The 21,851-nt window shown below is 40.3% G+C and overlaps 1 protein-coding gene across 1 annotated transcript; it reads left to right on the top strand.

Annotated features, from left to right (window-relative positions):
* Positions 1 to 565: 565 nt before the first annotated feature.
* LOC119726086 lies at positions 566 to 4,812 on the top strand. The gene is made up of 4 exons (XM_038197702.1): positions 566 to 715; positions 1,915 to 1,974; positions 2,987 to 3,286; positions 3,666 to 4,812. Exons 1-4 carry the CDS (start codon positions 566 to 568, stop codon positions 4,158 to 4,160), a joined length of 1,005 nt encoding a protein of 334 aa, XP_038053630.1. The 3' UTR covers positions 4,161 to 4,812.
* Positions 4,813 to 21,851: the final 17,039 nt, after the last annotated feature.

Below are 21,851 nucleotides of genomic sequence, written 5' to 3'. Positions count from 1 at the left end.
TCCTTTTTGCAGAGCGGGTCACATATGCAAGCCGCGCGCCAGCCAATCGGAGTTGTCTTTACTAAATTGTGACGTCAATTAATTCCCAAAACAGGGCTTAGTGGTTTGATCGGTCAATTTGAATGCAGTACTTTGTAATACAACAACAGCCGGGCGCACTGTCGCGTCACATGTTACAGAGCTTGTGACACATTTTTTTTTTATCCATTGTCTATAACGCACAACGGGTGAACGACCGAAGACCCGACATAGAAAGCGTTCAATCAGCGAATCTGCCCACATATCAAAGACCAAGGCTTTTGCCATGGTCTATTACATACACTGACTGTGACCGGTTTCTACGGAAATTCGCCCCTTCGTGAAAACGCAAAATGGCACTTTCGTTAATTGGGTTAATTTGGGATTCCAATTAATGTTCTGATAGAATTACCTCACCGGGTTTTACATAATGATATACTTATCAACCTAAACAGACTCCCTCTTAAAAATGGTGACCATTTCATTGTTGTATCTTAAAAATGGTGACCATTTCATTGTTGTATTTTATTGGTATTTGTTTCCAGCCATGGCGTACAGACAAGGCATTACCTGTGGTGCCAGCGTGACCCTCCTCATTGGTTCAGCGGTCTTGATCGGCTTGTACATGGCCTGCAGCGAGCTCTCTTGCCCGGCTATTGCATATTCGTATCTATCCCCCCTGTGGACTGGCGGTCTGGTAAGTAAAAAAAGGGAAACTAGTTATTTTACAAGTGTTGAGTCCAAAGATCACGGGGAATGGTTTAATACACGCATAGCGCACTTGTTCTGAATAACTTGCAAACCATATTGGTAAAAAGCACAAGGCCGTGAATGAACACACCATTATTTAAAAAAAACCAAAATAATTGCCTTAACACAGAAAGTACTCAAAATCGTCAGTATCTCCAAGAGGGCAACTTTCAAGCATTTAACCTGCAAAGGTTTTACATTTTGAACAGTAATTTCCCTCTCTTTATTGATACTTGCCAGAGGTACTTTCAATATCATAAGCTGTAATTTTTGCGGCCAATTGCCATTTTGCAATCACTACCTACTCGTGTTCATAGAAATTGTCCCCTCTTCTTGAAGCTACCACAATCTAGAAACTTCCTAGAATTATGCAAACCTAAAAAAAAAATACAGACAATAATATTTCACATATACATTACCATTACAAAGGTTTCGCTTACAGTCTTGCGTGTGGCGTACACAAAGTATCATTCGTGGTCCCCTGATGATAGAGCAAGTAGCAAACGCCACCGTGACTCGCTCTCGGTCAATCAAGATACAGAATAATGTGGGTGAGATGCTATAAAGCTAAAGAAATATGCACCTGTCTCTTAGTTAAGGAAGTAACAGACATATACCACTTTTTGAACAAAAGAGATATCGCTATTTGAAACAGAAATATTCTATGTTAATTAAAAAATACTCACAAATAAACCGCTCAGGGAAACTGAATGGGTGAATTATAACAATTGAAAAGTTGAACAAAGAAATCGACTGCAGGGCTTGAACCTTCGACTTTGGGATAACCGTTCCGATGCTCTGCCAACTGAGCTATCCAGCACTATGTTGGCAATTCCCCAATTGTCAATATCTTTGTTCACGGGGCGCTATTCAGACGCCATAAACCAGTGTGCCATACAGCAATCGCTCCCTGAACAAAGACATTGAATAAATGGGGAACCGCCAACATCCAGTGAATTTATTTGTTCAAGTTTTCTGTGGTTTGTTCAAATTAATTTAAAATAGACACAAATCTATATGATTGGAGACATCTCTATCAAGACTGATATTGGGGCTGAATGCTATAAGCTTTGACGGTAAAGATTTGGCAAGTGTTCAGTACAAATCGACTTCAGTCAAAAGTGTATGGTTCTCGTTTGACTGTAGCTCATGGTAACTGCTTTTCTCGGGATCTTCATGTCAGCAACGAAGTCGGAGAAAGGATGCGTAAGTTTGGATTCTAAGATTTGATCACAAGTTAGGCCTTATGATAAAAAAGAGCATTTTTTTTCCGTCACCAAATGTGACTTTTTGATGCATCAGTGTATTATACTTAAAGGGCCCATGCAATGTTTTTTTCTGCAACCCTTGGATATGTATCTTTCTGTCCCCTTTTACCTTATTTTCAATGTTGCCATTTTCAAGGGTATTTTGGTGCCTTAATTCGTGGTTTCTAGACTAAAGTGAATTTCAAAATTCACTAGCAAATGTGCGATGCCATTTCATGGAGAAACCTCAATTTTACAGGTATTTCATCACCAAAAGTTGCCAAAATGGGGAATATTTTTCCTGAAAGTATAATTTTCACTTCTTTGGTTATTTGTTCTTTGATTTTTTTTTTTTTTTTGGGGGGGGGGTAACAATGGAAAAGAAACCCCCTAAACTCAACAGTGTCTTCCTTAAATAACGTCACAATAATAGCGCCCTTAACAATGTCCAGAAAATATAAGGGAACATTTAATTGTTTAATTAAGGAAGTGGACTTTTCAATAAAAAAAAAACATACAGAGATGTCATAGTTTTCATACATTCAAGTGGAATAATTTCCTGGACCAGTACGATCAATAACCCAAGTATTTTTTTTTTATATCAACACATATGGATATTATTTCGATATGTTACTTTTGAGACAAACCCAAATGATTTTATATGCCTGTAATTCACGTCTAAAATGAATGAGTACAGACTCTTCATTTTTGATTTTCAAATTTGTCAGTTATTCACATTTTATGAATAAGAATATTTGAGTATATAATAAATATCTATCAGAATAGTTTTAAGAAAGTCTTGGGGAGAATTGGCTGTGAAAAAAAACCCTTTAACCAGATAATTTTTTTCTCAAATACCAGCATATATAAACTCTTCCGAGTATTTACACACATTTTCTACTGAAAAAAAGTCTTAAAATTAGAACAAAAACAGCACTGTTATTTTTCCTGTCTTCCGAACTGCCTTACAGGGCAGCCTGTACCTCTTCCTTAGCATGCTGGGCGTCCTAGCCACTATGGGTTGCGTGTGCCTCACGTTGTACGCGTTCCTGTTGGAGATAGGCCTGCTTGCGATGTTACTTACCGCCACCACCACCGCGGCACCGACCACGGTCGCGGCACCGACCACGCTCGCCACCACGCCGACCGATCCCGTGGTGTTCTACTCGTTGTGGGGGTGCATGGCGTGCGTGGCGTTCGGGCTGTTCATCATGACCTGCGTGACGTCATGCCAGTACAGCTGCTGCTGCCAGGAGCCAGTCGTGAACGAGGTGCGCATAGACTTCAAGAAATGGCCAATTGCGAAAATAGGAAGTGCCCAGTTGTACCAAAACAAGGCAGTTCAAATGGAAAGACGTGACGCCAGAAAAACAACTTTATTTATTTTGAGACAGTGAATTTATCAATATAAACATTTCGTCGAATGGACTCTGCTGTTTGTGCACATGTGCCATACATATGGTGTATAGTCAACGTCGAACGCCCCCACTCCTAAAAAACAAAGTGCTACAAGCACTAATGCCCAATTCTGTTTTTACTTGCTCGGGCCTTTCTCAGTTTATCGACGGAGAACAAGACTTATCTGAAGATTAGCGTGCATTTCCTTTCACATCCATGTGTTTAATATCGTACTTTCTCAATGTACTGCAGAGAGTTGTTGTGGTGACACAAAACCAACCAGCCTCGCCGCAGAACATCACTCTGGAAACCACCAACACCATCGTGAATCAGTCACCTACACCCCAGCCGATAGTCCTGAACACCTTGCAGCCGGGGAGCGGTCAGTACTATCTCCAGCAGCCGCACCCGGCAGCACAGCAAGCCTTGTTCGGGCCGCCGGTGGGTCAGCAACCCGTTTTCCTTCAAGCCCAGCCGGTACCGCGACGTCCAAGCGAGCCGGAGCCGCAGGCCAGTGGAAGCGGACCCGCTGACAATCAGTCGGTGCGCCAAGAGAGGTGGTCGGACATACAGCACACCTATGAAGGAAACCCACTGCAAGCGTTACCCGGGCCCCGGTGGGTCAGCATCCGGTTGTCCATCAAGCCCCGCCGCTACCGCGACGTCCAAGCGAGCCGGAGCCGCAGGCCGGTGGAAGCAGACCCGCTGACAATCGGTCTGTGGACATACAGCACACTTATGAAGTAGAAAACCCAGGGTTTAACGACGAGGACAACAACGACCCTCGGTACACCTACACCTACGCCGGGCCTAGATACCTCGAACCCAACACAGTAAGTGGATCCCCCACACCGAGGGACAACCAACTGTACGAATACGTCATAGATCCGCGTCCCAGTACCGAAACAGCCGCGGCCCCCTTTAGCCACCCGAAGCCCCCGGGAAACAGGTAACGTGAAGATACCGGGAAACGTTCAAAAACTCCCAAACGAAGGAGGTAGCTGATTTGTACCAGCACTGACCGGGGGATATTGAATTGAATTGCAAGTCAGGTTCTCGGACTTTACGTTTCCTTGAACAAAAAATCCTCCAAACAACAGATTGGTAAAATGGAAAATGGTCCAAATGACTAACAAACCTTTTTAAAGAGAAAACAAGAAGAAGAAATAAAAAAAAACAGCATCCAAAGGGAATGAAACTCACACCATCGGAATTGTCCACTCGATCGAGGTGGTAGTATATTAATTGCAATTGACCTGCATTTGACCCGGTATTTGCGCGCATTGGCAAACTCTGGTCTTAACAGCTGCAGCCAGAGGTATTTATACATAGGTTAGGTCATGATAAGTTACCCAGAATGCAATCCCTACTTCCTTCACAAGAGTATGTGAAGCTCATCAGCGTGTCCCAGCGCCCTGTTTGCAGGGCGGGGGGGGGGGGGGGTACGAACGAAGATGGGCCTTATGCACGAGTCGGCCATATTGACTTGAGAGTGAGATAAAATCTTAATTTGTGGAACTTGCATAGAGAAATAAAGGCAATTACTAAATAATTCAAGTATGCTTCAATTAATTATTTAAAATTTTGTAATAAAACATTCCTTAATGTTTAAAGCAAGATAAAAGAGGACAATAAAATAAGGCTTGAAAAAATGGTCTGGCGCCATCCCATTCAACAGTTAGCAATTAATAAAATACATTCAGGGAACTCAACAAAAATGGCCAAATCTTACATAAGGCCCATTTCGCCGTGGGTTAAACCGTACCCGTGGCGCCATATGTACAGTGCATGCCCAGTTTTTTTTTTTAAGTCGAACCGCTCATCCAAACACCTTTAAAACTGACACTGCACATTCTGTGTTCCTGAGCAACACACCTGCCGATTTTCAACTTACAGTTGCAGTTCTCGAAATACAGATAGACAGACAGACAGACAGACACACTCCCATCTTTGTACCGGCATTCGTCGACCCCCCTGCTGTCGGTAATATTCATTCCTTTTTTGTACTTGAACTTTTTAGCAACAGCTCCCTTTCGTTTTGTACACGAATTTCAATCATGGACTATCGGTCAATTGTGGACGTATTGTTTGTGCCCTTACCCTTTTGTTCTAGGTCCACGATTGTCAGTTTTTACATACTCACAGAGACATACAGATTCCTGGATTTATAGTAAGACTATGAATGTATATCGCCTTCCAGCATAATTCTATATATATAGTAGAGAGTATGTGGTTATGGAAAAATATGTCTCGACCGGAGGTCTTTACTTCTACATTAGAACCGTGACACGTTGACATACAGTGCACGGACAAAATCTCGTTCCTACGAAAAGATGCAGGCGCGGATTCAGAGGGATGATTTGGTGGTCAGCCCCCCCCCCAGCTCTGACTCATTTTTGTTTCAATATGAATATATTAACAATAATATGCTACCCCCCCCCCCCCCCCCGCTCAGATACCCAAAAGAATACATGTACTGGCAATAATATCCGCCTGTGCAAACAAATATGACAGAGCCAGCTGGGTATTTACTGGTGCATTTGTACACCATTCTGTAATAAGGTGTTAATGATCATCGGACTTGAACAGCGCCCCAATTAAATGGTACGACCCCCCCCCCTCTCAACCCCACCTATTGATTTCACGGAAACCAAGTGTCCGGGGAACAAAAAAAAAACCTGTCAACATTTTACCACTGATTTGCTGATGAGAACCCCCCCCCCCCCCGCCAAAAACCTGGATCCGCCCCTGCTAACGCACGCGAAGTGATAATCTTTGCATGTAAATTTGCGTTCATCCGGAGGTTCCAATTTTACAAGACCAAAAGCAAAACATCTCTTGACCAGGAAAGTGGACCAAAAATAATGATGTCAGAGGTGATGGAATTATTAGGCTACGCATTAATGGCTAAACTTGAATAACTGTGTATATTTCGAATTGCCATACATTGGCGTGTTGGTTAAACCTAAGTATCATATAGGCCTACCCAGTCGTTTCGGGTTGTGACATGTTCTTTAAAAGATTTTATGTGACAATGCTGTAAAAATGACTTGTAAATTTAAGATTTTATTCTTTCTTCTATCGATTCACCCCAGCCTCCTAGGCCCTTTTTGATAGGAACCATCCTTAATCTTCCATAACACTCCAAAATATTGCACTTATTTTCAAATGAAGGTTACGCAGCGCCTTAATCCTTCAAATTCGTAGACAGTCCTGCCTCTCAAAATGCATTTAATTTCAATCCTCCTAAGTCCTCCTCTTTGGACACCATTCATCCTCAATCCTCCCAAATTTTTCAAAATTCGTCAGGATGATTTTGGAGCATTGAGGTGGGTTAACTCTTTTAACCCTGCGCAGCGTTTACAAAAAAACTTTACAACAACTCGTCAGGGCAGCAGGTACTTTTCCGCACTACGCAAGACCCTATTCAAAGCAATACAACAAAAAGCCACGTGCCAGACAGTGTCCTGACAGTTGCCAGACAGTGCGCTGGAAAGATAATTGACTGGCGGCTGTGGTATGCAGTTATGAAGGGAGATGACTGTGTCAAGTTACATGTCTTTGTTGATTTTTTAATGAGACTTGGCAGGACGCCGGGTCGAAAGTTTGTTGACACGGCCTGGGTGTAGCCCTGGCTGCAAAGTTCATTGAACCAACTTATTTGGCAAGGGTCGAATTAGATGGAAGGTGACCGTCATTGGCCCTCATTTTTTGTTCGCAAAAAACTCGGTTACCTGGGGCCCAAAGGGCAGCAGGTCAAAATGAAAATGTTTAGATTGTTAATTGTCTGGACCGAGCCAGTTGTTTTTCCAGCAAATAACTGCAAGATGCTGCCAACATTTATATCAAAACTGAAACTTCGGTGGTAAAGAAAAAAAAAAACCCAAACCCCCAAAAAACCACAAAGTAAAGTTAATACCATTAATTCGCTGGTGATGACCACGTCATCGTACTACTCTACATTGTTTAACATAACATGTTATTATTTCGGTTTTTAATCACTGAAAATTTTGTTTGTATAGTTACCGTTCATTAACTGGCGATAATCACGTCATGTTACTGCTCTACATTGGTGTATGTAACAGGTTTTTATTTCGGTTTTAACAACGGTAGTTTGGTTTGTACAGTTACCATTAATTAACAGGTGATGATCACGTCATTGTACTAATCTACCGTATATAACAGGTTATTATTTTGGTTTTTAAATACCGATAGTTTTGGTTGTACCGTTACCATTAATTCACTTGTGATGATCACGTCATAGCACTACTCTACATTGTTGTATATAACATGTTATTATTTCGGTTTTTAAACCCCGATAGCGTTGGTTGTACGGTTACCGTTGATTAACTTGTGATGATCACGTCATTGTACTGCTCTACATTGGTATGTATAACAGGGTATTATTTCGGTTTTTAAACACCGAAAATTTGTTTGTACAGTTACCATTAATTAACTGGTGATGATCACGTCGTTCTGCTGCTCTACATTGGTATAACTCATCATTATTTCGGTTTAGTTTAACACCAATAGTTTTGGTTGAACAGTTACCATTAATTAACTTGCGACGATTACGTCATTGTACTGTTCTACATTCGTGTATATAACATGTTATTAGTTCAGTTTTAAAACAATGATAATTTTGTTTGTACAGTTACCATTGATTACCGGTGATGATCACGTCATTGTACTGCTCTACATTCGTGTAAATAACATGTTAGGCGAAGTAAAACAATAAACAAACAGACATGTTTCTCGTCCCCGCCCGCTTCCTTTTTGGAGCCCGCCTGGATTTTTTTACTATTTTTTCATTTTGAAAAATGCAGTAAAAGAACACCGAAAAAGTCCACAAATTCATCGGAAAATAAATTGTTGACCAATACAAGTCTAAATGACACTGTAAATATGTTCAGTTCTCTTGTCCAACTTTTCTTCATTTTAAAAGTATCTTTGAACAGTGGAAACACCAATGGTTGCAGAACAATTTTAAATGACGGCCATCTTGAAACGAATAAAAAAAAAAAAAAAAAACCGCTTCCTCCTTTTTTTCAAAAACCCGGACAAGAAACATGTTTTTTTTTTCATTCGGCCTTATTAGTTCAGTTTTAAAACCACGATAATTTTGTTTGTACAGTTACCATTAATTACCGGTGATGATTACGTCATTGTACTGCTCTACATTGTTGTAAAACAGGTTAATATTTCGGTTTTTAAACACCAATAGTTTTGGTTGTACAGTAACCATCAAGTAACTGGCGATGATTACGTCATTGTACTGCTATACATTGGTCTAATAACAGGTTTATAAACAACGATAGTTTGGGTTGTGCAGTTACCATAAATCCCTTCGCGTGCTAATTTTTGGCGCTGTGATATTAGACGGCTGCATGGAATCAATCCATGACACAATGTAATTTGAGCTACCCGGCCCTCAAAGTCCACCATTCACCCCAGATTAACCCTTGGTATCACTCCGGCCCTATAAACAGTCAATAAAACCAGACACTAACCTCCTCAATGCCATTTGACAGTTCCATTTTGGCCACAGGGGTGATCGAGGTAATCCCTATGTCAATGCATTTGTACACAAGCCTATGTAATTGCGCACAAGCACACTAGGTTTTCCCGCCAATTTCCAACCCCTCCAGTAGGATCACAAGACTTACACCCCCTCTAGTGGATGTACCATGGTCCATACTAGGATCCAGTGATAGATGACCTGGGCATGGCTACCACGTGGCTGGGACAATAAAAAACAAAGAAATGTGGAAGTGAGTTTATTCACACTGACTCCATTAACCGGTGATGATCACGCCATTGAACTGCTCTTCACTGGTGTATATAGCAGGTTATTATTTCGGCTTTAAACACTGATACTTTTGGTAAACAGTTATCATTAATTAACAGGTGTTGACCACGTCATTGTACTAATTTACCGTATATAACAGGTTATTATATCGGTTTTAAAACACCGATAGTTTTGGTTGTACATGTACAGTTACAATTAATTTACTGGTGATGATCACGGTTTTTTTTTTGTCCTGGTCATTCACCTATAGGCATCCTACCAATCTGCATAATGTGACTTTTTGGTGTAAACGGGGTGAGTAAAAAAAAGAAGCGGAACCCAAACCCAAGTAATTTTTTTTTCATATTTCAAAACAATATGTTGCACCAAGCCAATTTAGTGAACAGAAATACTGAGAAAAATTACTTAAATTGCTCAATCCGTTCAATTTATATCACCATTAAAACGAAATGACATAAACATCTGTTTCGTCCCAAAAAAATGCAATTTCAAGAATTGTCGTCATAATTCTATTCTTACATCACCATCAATAAAACCTTAGTTTAAAGGTAAAAAAAAAAGAAAAAAAAAAGGCATTTTTGAAGGCCCGTCTTAACAAAAATTGGATTTTATAAGTCATATTGTTGGTCAAAGCATTGTTGTTAAAACCAAAACAAAATATTGCGTACTACATTCGAGTTGATGAAACAAGTAATCTGTGTCATTTTCTTTGTGTTCCAAACAGAACACACAATACATTGCTTTTTGGACGAAAATTATTTTAGGGTATCGCTTGCAATGCACGTACGTCAGACGTTGTCGAACGCAAGTTAAAGGTGAGTGCGAATTAAATGGGATCGCGTGGCTTTAAAGGTATAGTCCATCATTTGCAATTTGTGCATTTTGTTTGTTTTAAGCAACAAAAGTGCTTAAGATCTAAAGAAGGTTGCTAAACAACTAGCCTGATGAAGTTTCAGCTCAGCTTTACCTGTATATTTCGAGAAAACAACAACATTCTAGGATCTCGATTCAAATCAAAAGTTGCTGAATCATATTTTGAATTGGGCCTGAATTCAGCGTCCGAGACACGTTCTCACTGAGCCAATTGCAGCTACGCAATGTCGCGCACAGATCCGACGAATTATAGCAACCGCGCGCGCGCGTGCGTCGTGCCAATGCTTGCGCGCGCTTTGCCGAATAACAAAACGAAATACTAATTGAATTTCCTACGGTGCTTCTTAAGAAGCTGCGTTGGAAAGGCCTTCTTTTGTTGTTTTCCTCAAATTGACAGCTTGCCAGAAGGAATACTTTCACAGGAAGTTTAGTCCCATTACTATATTTTAACCAAGCAAGTTTTTCAACAATAATTACGCCAGTTACTTTTGGATAGCTGCAAATGATGGACTCTGGCTTTAAAGGTTCTTACGATACGTTAAAGAGTTGACAGCGTCTGATTGGTCGAGACTCGATCACATGAGGGTGTTACAACATGTGATATGAAGACCGGCTTCAAAACAGCGAATAAAACCAGCATTATATATAATATAATACAGCATCATGACTTGTAAGCCAATGATTGGCCAAATATACAACAGTCCTACTGAAGCTTGTATCAATACAGCATAACACATGCGCTCAACCACCAGAAGCCCGGTTTATACTCTGCGCGAAAGCGAATCGAATTTGACGTCATGAAACATTCGCTGTGAAATTTGGCCGAGTTGAAATATGTTCAACTTCTACGAATTCGCAGCGCAAATACTTGCCATGACGTCACAAAATCGCGTTAGCTTTCGCTTTCGCGCCGAGTATGAACCGGGATTTACGAATTCGCACCGCGAATACTTGCCGTGACGACGGCGACGTCACACATTCGTCACACGTTTGCTTTCTTTTTCGTGCCCAGAATATGAACGGCAATTACGCGCGCGTATGCAACACAGTTGCTATGCGCTTGCGGATCGCGGAATAAGTCTTTACACGACATGTTCGGTGGTAAAGACTGAGGATGATTACGACGAAAGCGTGGATCTGCGATTTATCTTGTAAACACGTTGCCCACAGACATATTTTCGTTGTCTCAACCGAGCATCTTTGTAATTCTGGACACAAGGAATATGTAAACGAAATTCCAGCCACCTCCGTCAAATAAAAATATGAAAAATGTGTTGTGATGTATTTCGGTATGGCAGCAGAAGTTCACACTCTGGACGTCAGTCGTTAATGCAATGAAGCTATAGACAAATAACATAGCATTGAAAAGACAGGTAGCATATCGCAAGCATAAACACAAATATGGCCCCTGAACATGAACACAAAACTCTGGAAATATCGCCGAAAGAAAGGTCACAAATTTGGAGCATTTAAGCTGTTTATTTCGTTAAAAATGTAATTATTAATGGAAAATTACCAGTCATCATTATGCGTGATGATGACTGGGTTGGGGGATGACCGCCGTTAATGGACCGCGGCTCCATCCATTAATAGTCATCCCCAAACACGGTCTTTATCACGCAGTGAAGACCTGCTCCTCACACTGTTATTTCCATTCAGGAGTTTTTGTCATGGGAGAACTGGAAAAGGGTATTCATATACGATTTCAGACGACACAGTGTTCATAGCAGCATTGTAAAGCAGCCACATGTCACAAGTTTAAAATTATATTTTGTTGGGCCTACGAACCCAAGTTGAACCCGGAAATTTTAAGGTTTTTATTCGGCGATTTTCCAAACAATGACGCCACCCTCACGTGAATTTTCGTCAGTGTCACGCGCTCCTGGCCCAGGTATTTTTAAAGGGCTGCTGCACTCTTTGTGTATACCTTTCTGTACTTGTTCCCTGATCGAATTATACTGTGTAGAGACATTAGTTATATCACGGAGTGAAGTTACGGTGCGTGTACGGGATTCAGGAACCCGAATCTCTATGCACAAGACTCAACCTTAACCCATACATTCAGAAAAGACATTCGTTATGGGATGCAACACATTGAGCGCCACTGTAAAATCAAATCACATTTATTTCCTCTTCATGACAAAAATGAAAATGTAATATAAGTTCTTAAACATATAAAGGCCACTAGACGTGGCAAAACCTTAAAAGCATAGCTTGTATCGGGCATGCCATTACACAAAACAGACGAATAATAACAGGGAAAAAAAAAACAACTAAAAACAAAAACCAATTACACACATGTATAATTCTAAGCAGTTAGCAAAGTTGTGAAAAAGTTATAAAAATAATATTAAAACTAGAAATGTGTTTGTGGACAAACACAAGCTGTTTCGGATATTTGAAATACTCTGTGCACGTGATGAACACTTGATGAAGTCACTTCGAATGTCATCTGCCAAGTGAATATTCAATCAGACATAAAGTGCCAAGGTATGATTTGAAGAAAAAGTGTACAAAACCTACGGGGAAAAATGCATCTTTAATGTGAAGTAACCTTACCACCTGATGATGTCACGATCACGAATTTCTTCTAGAACCATCTGTGGGTGGTAGTCTAAGTATGTATCAAGTCTGACGTCGATCGGATTTACAAAAGTGCCTAAGTAGAATGTTTTAAAACGTGTACAAATCCTATGGGGAAAAAATGCATCTTTAATGTGACGTAACCCAACACCTGATGGCGTCACAATCACAAATTTCTTCTAGGACCATCTGTGGGTGGTAGTCTAAGTGTGTACCAAGGCTGACGTCGATCGGATTTACAAAAGTGCCAAAGTGGAGTGTTTTATAACGTGTACAAACCCTATGGGGAAAAATGCCCCTTTAATGTGGCGTAACCCAACACCAGATGACGTCACGATCACAAATTTCTTCTAGGACCATCTGTGGGTGGTAGTCTAAGTATGTATCAAGTCTGAGGTCGATCGGATTTACGAAGAGGCCAAAGTGGAGTGTTTTAAAACGTGTACAAAACAAATGGGGAAAAATGCATCTTTAATGTGACGTAACCCGACACCTGATGACGTCACAGTCACGAATTTCTTTTAGGACCATCTGTGGGTGGTGGTCTAAGTATGTATCAAGTCTGAAATCAATCGGATTTGAAAAAGTGGCAAAGTGGACTGGTGGAAGAAACGTGTGTTAAACCTATGGAGAAAAAGTCTGAAAAAGGAGAAGAAAAAAAAAGAAAAAAACAATCTTAACGAAAACAAGAGCTGTTTCGGTGTGTCACCGAAACATCTAATAATATTAATAATTAATAATGGGCTACGAGTAGGATCGTCGTGGATACAGAGTCCAATTATGGCAGAGGCATATAACATATAAAATATATTACATTGCATAAGGTACAATTTAAGTTTGCGTTTGAAAATATTATAAGACCTTAAACATCTGAGAGACAATGGTACATTGTTCCATATTTTAGGTCCGGTGTATTTAATGTTATATTGAAAGGCAGATGTTCTATGTTGCGGTATGTGGAAGTGTAAGTTAGTAGACTCACGAGTATTATAATTATGCAAATTGCAGTTTAGTACAAACATGTTTGAATAGGAAATGGGCAGTAAATTGTTTTTAAACTTGTACATAAATAGAGCTTGTTGGTATTTATTTAGGTTTGTTATGCTTAAATATTTTAGTTCACGCAAGAGAGGTTGACTATGGGCCCTATATGGTGAATTTGTAATAATTCGAACAACACTTTTCTGCAATTTTACCATAGAAATTTAATTTATGAAGAAGAATATCATGGTTTATAGTATCAAATGCTTTTGATAAATCTAAGAATATACCGATTGAAAAAGCATTCTCCTCAAACGTTTGGACTACTTTATCTGCTAGGTCAATAAGTGCCATTGAAGTGGAGAAATTAGATCAAAAACCATATTGGTTATCAGAAATGATGTTATATTTGTCTAGAAATGCTACTGTCCTATTGTACACAAGTCTTTCAAGAATCTTGGAAAAATATGATAGTACCGAAATTGGTCTATAATTACCAAGCTCAGTGGGGTTTTCTTTTTTAAATATAGGAGTGACTTTGGCAATTTTCAATTTATCTGGGAAAACCCCTTTAGATAGAGATAAATTAAAAATGTGACACAGGGGATCACTTATATTGGTTATGACAGATTTGATTAACCCTGGTTTGACACCATCCAAGCCAGGAGACTTATTGTTTTTAAATTTGAAAACAATTTCATGAATTTCTGTTTTTGTTAGTGGATTAAAGAAAATGGAATTTTCGTTAGGATCAGTCAAGTAATTCTCATAACTAGCATTTGCTTGAGGAAGATTTCGATTGAGAGAAGGGCCTATTTGAGTAAAGTAGTCATTAAAAGCATTTTTAACAACTCGATATTGATGTTACATGACTAACTGATCGAATTCATCACCCACTCTGTCCCCAGGCTGTGTGGGTGAAACTGTCGGCCGGTAATATCGTGCACGCCTTTTCGAAACCGACTGGATCAATTATGGGAGCATCTTTCGGTTCAAGTTTCAGCGACACATTTCTGAATCTTCCCGAAGAGTTGACGGACATTATTTTGTCCTACCTGTCACCGGCTGACCTATGTCACTTGGCTATGTGCAGCAGGGGTTGGAGGGAGAGGACTAATCGGGACTATCTGTGGCGATCAGCCAATTTAGTAAACACAAATACTGAGAAAAAATACTTAAATTGCTCATTCTGTTCGATTTAAATCAACATTAAAACGAAATGACATAAACATCTGTTTCGTCCAAAAAAAATGCAATTTCAAGAATTGTCGTCATAATTCTATTCTTACATCACCATCAATAAAACCTTAGTTTAAAGGGTTGGGGATGACCGCCGTTAATGGACCGCGGCTGGATCCAGTGGAATTTTTGGAGAAATTTGCTGGCTAAACTGTGAGTAAAGTGGGCCTGATTTAGTTTTGCACGTTTCAGAGCACTCCAGAGCCCTGATTGGTACTGTGACTGACATTAAAAAAAGCGATGCAACCCAAAAGTGTCAAACATGTTCTTTAAATTTCTCTTCAGGTTAAAAGTGCTGCAGATCAAAATCCATTAGAACATTAGAGCTAATAGGGTTACTAACGCATGTAGTTAGATGGGGGGAAAAATCATGAATTTTTGAATGAATATGCCTGTTAATATAAAACTAATTAACACCCAATTAAACCAGCCTCGTCTGTCAACAATAGAAGTTGATATACCTAGACCCCGTGCTAAAAAACAATGAAGGGCAGATTTTTATTGCTATCCTGAATGCTTTTATGGAAAAAAAGCATCGTTTTTTGGTGACTGACATTACACTAAGCCTAAAACCGTCACTGACATTGCATTTTTAATAATTTTGAATATCAATTCAGCTCTTATGTGTAAACAATTAAAGCCAACTGAACCATTGTTTGGCATGGGAGTTACTGGGACCTGAATACACAATACGGTATTGAACATTTTAAATTTCATGTTCAGTTTTTCCAATTAGAGTGGTAGTTTACTGTCGTGACTGACATTACAAAAAGCGATGCAAACAAAAAATGTCAAACATGTTTTTCAAATTTCTTTTCAAGTTAAAATGTCTACGTATTTAAATCCATGCGAGCATTTGAGCTTATAGGGTAACCAACACATGTAGTAAATGAGCAAAACTTTCATGATTTCTTTTAATATGCAAATAAACCTCTGTGACTGACATTACCGTGGATGACATTACGCATTAGATTCATTATACCTGTTAACAACAAATTAAAACTAAAACAATACAGAGAAGTGAAGAGTAAAATGACTGTTTATGCTATATTTTAAGGAATAATTGTAACTTTAAGATGATTAAAGGTTTGAACATGGAATGTACAAAATACACTAAATACATACAAGCGCATTACGCATGACTGACACTTTTATTGAATTGACAAAATCTTTAAATAACAATTATTTGCCCACTTGGTAACATTGTTGCCGGGTTATTTTGACCACCTCACAGCCGGGGCGGATTCCCCTTTCTTCTCTTGGCACTAACATGCTGCAAATTCACGCCCCTCCCCCCTCCCGAGTGACGAAGAAAATACATAGAGCAACTCGTCATAAATAAACCCTAGAAATTTCATGAATATAGGGCAAAGGGTTCTTGAATTATGGCTAATTAATTATTCATATGTACGAATGATTATTCTTCTCTTGGCACTAACATGCTGCAAATTCACGCCCGCACCCCTATTTTGCCTTCCCGCACCCCTTTCTTCTCTTGGCACTAACATGCTGCAAATTCACGCCCCCTCCCTCGAGTGACGACGAAAATGCATAGAGCAACTCTTCATAAATATACCCAAGAAATTTCATGATTATAGGACAAAGGGTTCTGGAATTATGGCTAATTAATATTCATATGTACGAATGATTATTCTTCTCTTGGCACTAACATGCTGCAAATTCACGCCCGCACCCCTATTTTGCCTTCCCGCACCCCTTTCCTCTCTTTGCACTAACGTGCTGCAAATTCACGCCCCCTCCCCCGAGTGACGAAGAAAATGCATAGAACAACTCTTCATAAATATACCCAAGAAATGTCATGATTATAGGGCAAAGGGTTCTGGAATTATGGCTAATTAATATTCATATGTACGAATGATTATTCTTCTCTTGGCACTAACATGCTGCAAATTCACGCCCGCACCCCTATTTTGCCTTCCCGCACCCCTTTCCTCTCTTTGCACTTACGTGCTGCAAATTCACGCCCCCTCCCCCGAGTGACGACGAAAATGCATAGAGCAACTCTTCATAAATATACCCAAGAAATTTCATGATTATAGGGCAAAGGGTTCTGGAATTATGGCTAATTAATATTCATATGTATGAATGATTATATTTCTCTTGGCACTAACATGCTGCAAATTCACGCCCGCACCCCTATTTTGCCTTCCCGCACCCCTTTCCTCTCTTTGCACTAACGTGCTGCAAATTCACGCCCCCTCCCCCGAGTGACGAAGAAAATGCATAGAGCAACTCTTCATAAATATACCCAAGAAATTTCATGATTATAGGACAAAGGGTTCTGGAATTATGGCTAATTAATTATTCATATGTACGAATGGTTATTCTGGTTTGTGTACGCTGCGTATATGGGAAAATTCGCATGGCACCGGGAAATTTTTCGCTGCGCAACAACCCCTGGTCTGATTTTTATATTTTTTTGTTGTCAAAAGATGCGCAAGGCTCGAGGCTAAAAAGTCATAACAGCTCAGGTTGCGAAAAAAATTTTGTTAAGGCTATCGCGGAAAAAGTCGAGGGGGTGGCGAATTCCGCCCTCGCTCTTTTTGGGGTAAAAAAACCCCACATTTTTTATTTCTCCTTCGTTACATCAAAAGTAAAAAACTACGCTGGGTTAGGTTTATCCGTCGCCAAAATGAGGGGGACGTGAGGGAACACGTATCTGCCCCGCCCCGGAAATCAGTATCAACATTTCTAAAATTATATCATGAAAGTATGCTCCGTGGAATATGGTGGCGCAAAGGAACTGCTTTTGGTGTGGGGGGGGGGGGGGGCATGTACAGCTTACATGTTTAATTGTTTGCAATTGCTTTTTTCATTAAATGTATGTATTAATTCATGTTATAGGGGATTCCTACTACTCGACAAGCTCTGCTTTTTGGAAATACCCTTCCTTCATCTCTAATTTAAACATAATGCGCTCAAAGTCTATAAATATATTTCTTAAAACCAGTACCCTATCAATTCCTTAATATATTACAAAGTGGTGTTTCCTAACTTGCCACACTTCGACGTTTACCTTGACTTTCCTCATGTAGTGTTGCCAAACTTATTTGTTGATAAACTTCAAATTCAGTCCGTGAAATACTGGTACTTACACCTTATTACTGCGGCGGTTTATACCTCTGTAAACTATTTCGGTGTCATGAGATTGTATTCCGAAATTCAAAAACGGTGGCATCCGGAAATTGGGCACACAAACGGCTGAATGTTCCCTAACGTGGCGCACTTAAATAAATATCGGAAAATTCCATTGAAGAATTCTGTAAAGTTGATAAAATCTGATAAACCATTATTATATACCCAACTAGAAGTTTGTCAGAAAATTATTTCCTCATTTTGGGGGGATATTTTCAAAGGGTTTACCCATGCACTTTGCAATAAAATAGGAAAATCATGTCGAAATAATGTTTTGTTCTAACTTTGTAACAGGAATCGGATTAACTCGTGATTTAGGAACGGGAGTGTTTAGAACTCGATGAAATTATACCGGTTTTTGTGAAAGTTCAGTACAAAACTGTTGCTCTAGATAGCGCGACAGACGAACAAGCAAAGTACACCACGCGTCAGTGGCGGCGCCATGCTATGTTACATCATACATCAACAAATATCTATTTATGCCTTGAATATGGGATTTAATGGTAATAACACCAGTCCAGTTAAAATGCATAGAACAACAATTGATTGTTTGTTGGTTTATAAAACAGGTTTGACAAAAATTAATGATCGGTAATAACAGATTAATTAAAATAATCACGGCCGGACCATTTGGAATAACCATAGAGCAAGGAATATGAAAACATTAAATCTTTTACAGTTTTAGCTTGTGTAAGCATGGAGGTGTTCCTTCCTCCATGGTGTAAGTAATCTCGCCGTCGGTTGAATATTCTCTCTCAGAACTTGTCTGCACGGTTGACATGCATGTATTACAACTCCAGTTCTCTTTCTCAGTGGGCGCTACATTTCAGCATATTCTTGTTTAGATTATCGTTTTCCAAGTTGTATTTTTCTATTCCTTCCTCCACGGTACAACTATAGGTCCTTGCTATACAACCATGTCCAAGTAATATATTATAGTGCATGCAGCAAACCTTAATGTCTGGAAATAGAAGCAATTAATATAAGGTTTCAACTGTACAAAGTGTACGTTACATTAACATATTAAGATAGCATGCACATGCATGGCCTTGTGCAGGGCCAGGGCCCTGACCACAGTTTCCCCACATACACTTTGTTACGCAACGTTACGTAAATCTCACTGATAGCTGAGCTAGGCAAGGTCACTGGGCCGATGACCACCAGTGATTGTATGCTCTCTCATTGGTTGTATCTGTCATTGCACAAACAATCGGCGCTGTCTTATTGGCTCATTCTGGTTTGTACACGAACCATCGGTACCGATGGTTCGTGTACATTCAATTAAATGTCACTTCTATCGAGAGTGTCCGAGTAATGATCCATTAATAGTCATCCCCCAACACGGTCTGTGAAGACCTGCTCCTCACACTGTTATTTCCATTCAGGAGTTTTTGTCATGGGAGAACTGGAAAAGGTATTCATATACGATTTCAGTCGACACAGTGTTCATAGCAGCATTGTAAAGCAGCCACATGTCACAAGTTTAAAATTATATTTTGTTGGGCCTACGAACCCAAGTTGAACCCGGAAATTTTAAGGTTTTTATTCGGCGATTTTCCAAACAATGACGCCACCCTCACGTGAATTTTCGTCAGTGTCACGCGCTCCTGGCCCAGGCATTTTTAAAGGGCTGCTGCACTCTTTGTGTATACCTTTCTGTACTTGTTCCCTGATCGCGAGCAGGCATTTATATACTACAGGTACAGTACAGTGTTTGCATTATACTGTGTAGAGACATTAGTTATATCATGGAGTGAAGTTACGGTGCGTGTACGGGATTCAGGAATCCGAATCTCTATGCACAAGACTCAACCTTAACCCATACATTCAGAAAAGACATTCGTTATGGGATGCAACACATTGAGCGCCACTGTAACAACTCGATATTGATGTTACATGACTATCTAATCGAATTCATCACCCACTCTGTCCCCAGGCTGTGTAGGTGAAACTGTCGGCCGGTAATATCGTGCACGCCATTTCGAAACCGACTGGATCAATTATGGGAGCATGTTTCGGTTCAAGTTTCAGCGACATATTTCTGAATCTTCCCGAAGAGTTGACGGACATTATTCTGTCCTACCTGTCACCGGCTGACCTATGTCACTTGGCTATGTGCAGCAGGGGTTGGAGGGAGAGGACTAATCGGGACTATCTGTGGCGACCTCTCGGCAAAGCTCGTGGTTGCGAGTTTTGCGGGGAAACATTTGACCTGGAGGTGAGCAAAGGTTTCTTAGATGACATGTACAGCAGTCTTTTGATAGAAAATAGATGCGAGGAACTGGCCCCAATCTGCGAGTGGAAGGTGATCTTTTTGAAGTTCATGTACTTGGAGACCAATTGGGCCCAGGGTAGTTTTCATAAGATACCCAGACTGATCCCGGTAAATCAGTTTCAGGTCTGCAAACACAGATATGTGAGGCGCGCTGAATATCTCGTACACGACGGGCATTATTTGGTCGGATGCAAATATTATTCCGGCGAAATTTGCATATGGGAGGTTGCTCCTGAGGATGATTTGAATGAATTATGGCGCTACTCCAACCCGAAGTTTGGCCTCCAGTTCGAAACTGATCGGAGGCTTATTCAGGACAGCTTCGTGAACCAAACTTGGCACGTTAAAAGATTCTGCGTGTCAAAAGGGATAGGTTTGGCTATCGCAGTTAAAAGGTCCCGCGATTACTTACTTTGTCCAAATAGTTTAGGAACTTGTTGGGTCGCGACCTTCGACTGCAGGAGAGGACGTTGGTTGACCATGTTCCCGCATGCACGCAGCAACAATCAAGATGCAGGATTGTATCGAATAGACGGTGAAACCATGATCGGCCTTCCACGCGGGTGGGACTTGAATGCATGCACCACATTTTGTGTGTGGAGCAGTGTCGACGGGACATTACGTCACACTTTGACGGGCCACGATCAAGACATCAGTGGTCTCAATTTGTCGGACGATAAGGCCGTCAGCGCAGCTGGGTTCACGGTGAAATTCTGGGATGTGAACAAGGGAGAGTGTCTTCGGAACTTCGAATGTCCGGACTGGCGCGGCATTTTTTCCGATTGCAATCTCAACAGCAAGTACATCATGGGGGAATATGATTTAATGGACGCGGACGGAGAGACGCGGAAAGCGATTTTCTGGCACTTAGAATCGGGGCAATGTTTCATGTTCAGCTGTAGACCACGTTCATCGCCTGTGACTTCATACCGCCCTCCAGGCCAAACAATAATAGTCATTAATAATTCTGGCCAAATATAAAATGGTTTGTGTCAACACTTGTAGACCGTGTAGATTACAACAGATGTCTGCGCAGTGCTGAAGAAAGTTTGTTTGCTGAAATGTGGCATCACGTGACCACAACATTCAATAATTGCAACATTATCTATAGCTAGCCGAGACAGGCGGCGCATCCGATTTCAACTTGGGTTTAGAAAATAAAAAATTTTCTCGACGCGTGTTTGTTTGTTGGTTTGTTCGTTTGTTCCCCCCCTCCCCCAAGATGTTAGATTTTTTTCAAGATGGTGCACGGATTCTTAATGATTTGCTTGACCATTTTTTTCTGAGAAAGAAATTACACAGCTACAATTTTGTTGAAACATTACCCCGATTCTACGTGCCAGAAGTGGACTTTTCTGTAAAATTAACCTAAATGGAATGTCAATTATCTTGTATACATGTAAGAGGAGTAGAAAGTTGCTCAAAATATGTTCTGAAAACAAATACTTCATGAACTTTTACGTTGCAGATTATCGGCGGAACAATTATTACTTGACTTTCGTGTACATGTTTCTTAGCTTTT

This window comes from Patiria miniata, unplaced genomic scaffold (assembly GCF_015706575.1).
Source record: "Patiria miniata isolate m_02_andy unplaced genomic scaffold, ASM1570657v1 HiC_scaffold_19, whole genome shotgun sequence".
Classification (NCBI taxonomy): domain Eukaryota; kingdom Metazoa; phylum Echinodermata; class Asteroidea; order Valvatida; family Asterinidae; genus Patiria; species Patiria miniata.
This window is presented reverse-complemented; position numbering and strand designations above follow the sequence as displayed.

What these genes read in the sequence shown, in the direction of transcription:
- LOC119726086 (XM_038197702.1), top strand. Translation starts at nt 566, where the DNA reads ATGGCGTACAGACAAGGCATTACCTGTGGTGCCAGCGTGACCCTCCTC. An exon ending in CCCTGTGGACTGGCGGTCTG is followed by an intron (nt 716 to 1,914) that starts GTAAGTAAAAAA and finishes GTTTGACTGTAG; the next exon opens with CTCATGGTAACTGCTTTTCT. An exon ending in AGGAGCCAGTCGTGAACGAG is followed by an intron (nt 3,287 to 3,665) that starts GTGCGCATAGAC and finishes AATGTACTGCAG; the next exon opens with AGAGTTGTTGTGGTGACACA.